The sequence below is a fragment of the Temnothorax curvispinosus genome, unplaced genomic scaffold (assembly GCF_003070985.1).
Source record: "Temnothorax curvispinosus isolate PA1 unplaced genomic scaffold, ASM307098v1 QBEX01009752.1, whole genome shotgun sequence".
NCBI classification, from domain to species: Eukaryota; Metazoa; Arthropoda; class Insecta; order Hymenoptera; family Formicidae; genus Temnothorax; species Temnothorax curvispinosus.
In genome coordinates, this window is record NW_020219532.1 from 476 (window position 1) to 3,625 (window position 3,150).

At 40.7% G+C, this 3,150-nt stretch overlaps 1 protein-coding gene across 1 annotated transcript; it reads right to left on the reverse strand.

The window, feature by feature from the left end:
• Window positions 1-409: 409 nt before the first annotated feature.
• LOC112459344 (CCR4-NOT transcription complex subunit 6-like) lies at window positions 410-2,128 on the reverse strand. The gene is made up of 4 exons (XM_025023391.1): window positions 2,003-2,128; window positions 865-1,183; window positions 581-762; window positions 410-483 (listed from the first exon to the last, which is right to left on the reverse strand). The coding sequence occupies exons 2-4, from the start codon at window positions 1,170-1,172 to the stop codon at window positions 425-427; spliced, it is 549 nt and encodes a 182-aa protein (XP_024879159.1). The 5' UTR covers window positions 1,173-1,183; window positions 2,003-2,128; the 3' UTR covers window positions 410-424.
• Window positions 2,129-3,150: the final 1,022 nt, after the last annotated feature.

The following is a 3,150-nucleotide window of genomic DNA, read 5'->3' on the forward strand; positions in this document are numbered from 1 at the left end:
CAACACTTGTGAAACTGGGCCCAAGACTTATTGCTTAAGATTTTTTGTGTGCAACGGCCTTTAGTTTCTCTTGAGCATCTAAACGAGATGGGTGGCGTCATCTATCACAAACGACGTCAAACTGTGACAGAATATAACGAATGTCACGTAGATAAAACAGTCGCTCTTTATACCGACGACTATACGCGATTTCAGCGCAAATAGAAAAAAAACATTGCAAATATAAATAGAAAAGACCATTCGATATTGATTTCTTGGAACACTATGTCATTATACATGCACCAACTTACGCTGGTCTAAAAAATTATTTAGTCGTCTTATCCGAACTTATGAACGATAAACAAAATAGGTTCAATTCTGTTCATAAAGAAATTTTTCTTCGAAATTCTCAATCTCTAATTATTTGGACACTTTGCTTTCTCAGTTAATATTTAATATTAATATTTATAATCATTATTGCCAAGCAGATGCATATCGCGTACCCTTTAACAAAATGACAGAAAATATGCAAATAAATTTTGAGAAAAGAAACCTTAATGTTTTCGATAACTCGCTCAACAAATAAAATATCTCCACTTACCTTGTAAGTTGTCCAACATATACGTCAGCAGCTTGTTTGTCCCCGCAGGCTCTCCATTCCCGTACAACGTCATCACATCCTTGCTGAGCGGATTTCCTTGAAGTCCGAGCACTTGTAACTGGAACAACTTTCCTAGTTCGTACGGTAACACGCGAAGATAGTTTTGGTTCAATAACAACTCCCTGGAACAATACGATAACAGATTTCACATTAAAAAAAAAGAACTACCGAGTTTGTTATAAAAGTGAACGTTTCTTTGTTTCCTTGTGTCTGTTCTGGCATACCTGAGGTAGATGAGCTCCCCCAGTTCAGCAGGCAGACTGCGCAGCTTGTTGCTACTGAGATCCAGAATACGCAGGTTGACAAGACGGCCAATCTCAGACGGCACTCTCTGCAGGCTATTATCGTTCAGATACAAAGCTGTTAGATGAGTCATCTGCCACAAGTTGGGGCTCAAGTTCCTTATACTGCCTGTTATCTCCAACTCCGACCAATGAGATTTCTTCCCCGATTGATAGTCCTCAGGACACATGAGTGTATACATACGACGCGGGTTGGAGTTCTCATATTTGTCCTTGTGATTGCGGGACATGTTATAATATTCTACAAAAGAAAATAAAAGATTTTTTTTTAAATAAGAACATCATGTATTTGTGATCTTTTGTAGTTTAAATAACATTATAGCATATATCTCTCAGATACAATTCCTTACATAGTAAAAAGGTAAAGGAAATCATTTTATATAGTTATAAGAATCAGCTTATTAACTATTAAAATTTGAATAGTTAACACAGACAATGATTCTTATATTACTTGATACTATTTATCAGGTACATGTAGACTATATTGCTTTTGAGAAATTGGAAAGGAAAAGATGTATTTGAGAGACACACATAACAGAATTGACATGATTAATACTGGTGATAAGTCAGTCAGTCAAGTAGGTAGAACAATTTTACATCCCAGTCTACAGGAAAGAAAACAGAAAATGCAGATGCTTGTGACTCTACCAGGTGTTGAGCACGAAGAAGTCTCTTAAACTTGCAAAGTTAACGCAGACGAACAATGTTAATCGCGAGACGACGGATTTCATCTGATTTCATACTAGAGACACACCAGGTAAAAGTCCATAACCTATGACAGCGAAATGAGGTTTTTGCAGGCTATGCGGGCGGAATACGAGAGAAACTCGCCAATCTCGACGCGAAACACAACGCCGGATCGCTCAAAAGTGGTCGGGCCGCGCGTGAACATGAATTTCACCAGGTGGTGGCGAGTTTTTTCAGCGTCAACCACTGGTCCTGCCCGAGAAGGCCCATACGCTCGCGGAGACGGGCTGACGCGTTCGTCTGATTTCCACGTACGGGACGCAGCGCCGACCACCGAGAACGGCGTCCCGCGTGCGCGACGATCGTTACGTACCTTCATCTACCCCTTCAGCACAAACGAGACGCGCGGAAAGTTGTTACCGAGTGAAAATTTTCGCGTAAACAAAACTACCTTGACAAACACGAATCCTCCATTTATCAACTGCACCGATCGTGCGCCAAACGGAGCTTCCTGATTGGCCGAAACTTCCCGAAGCAGCCGACGCGACGTCGCACCGAGAGCGCAGGACACGCAATTGCCACAAGCGCACGTCGATAGGGAATATTATCTGGGCAGCGAACGCGTAACTTTTCCCCTAGAGCGGAAACGTGAAAATTAAGGCCATTGCACATAACAAAGTTTTAAGCTAAGGCTACATCTATCGTAATGTTCATCGTAAGCGGTCGTAACGCTCGTCGTAATCGCTATCGTAAGCTCATCGTATGAGTTGATTCAGCTTGAACTCTTTACAATTACGACGCTTGTCTGGCGTTACAACATAACCTAACCTGTCAGCTTTCTCGACGTGCGAAGAAAAATGTGTATCGGCTCTGCTAGGGTGCTAGGTCTACAATGAGAGTCGTAAAAATTGACCAATCGCAGTCAATTATTCTTCTCAAATTCGATTGTAATTGGTCAATTCTTACGACTCACGACTTTACGACTCGCATTGTAGACCTAGCATTAAGGCCCGGGCACATAGAAAAACTTAAAGCATTAAGTTATTAAGACGCTAATACGGCTCTTAGTGATTGGTTCATGACATCAAGATTGAACTTAAGGGGATCTCCTAAAGCCGTCTGTAATACCGACAATCGTACTTTTCGCTTTATTTTTTATTGGCTTTATGGATTTGAAAAAATCTTGCACAGAATTAAAGTATGTGCTCTACTCTGTGGACGACCACCAATTTTGTAACAAAATAAGTAAATAAGATAATAAACAAAAATCCACTTTAACAATATTTGCTTCGTATAAAAATTCTACAACTTGATGTTACAAAATGAGGGTGCAGGTCCATTCAGTAGACATCAAGGAATATCATGCCGTTTGTAGAATTAGGCTGAGACTCCAAACAAAAAAGTTAAGCGAAAAGTACGATTACGTGAACGTAATGGGTGCGTTCAGCCAATACTCCGCTAGCCTAGCAATCGTGAGCAGTCGCTCGTTTTCGCTCGTTTTCTCTCCTTTTAATCCATTGG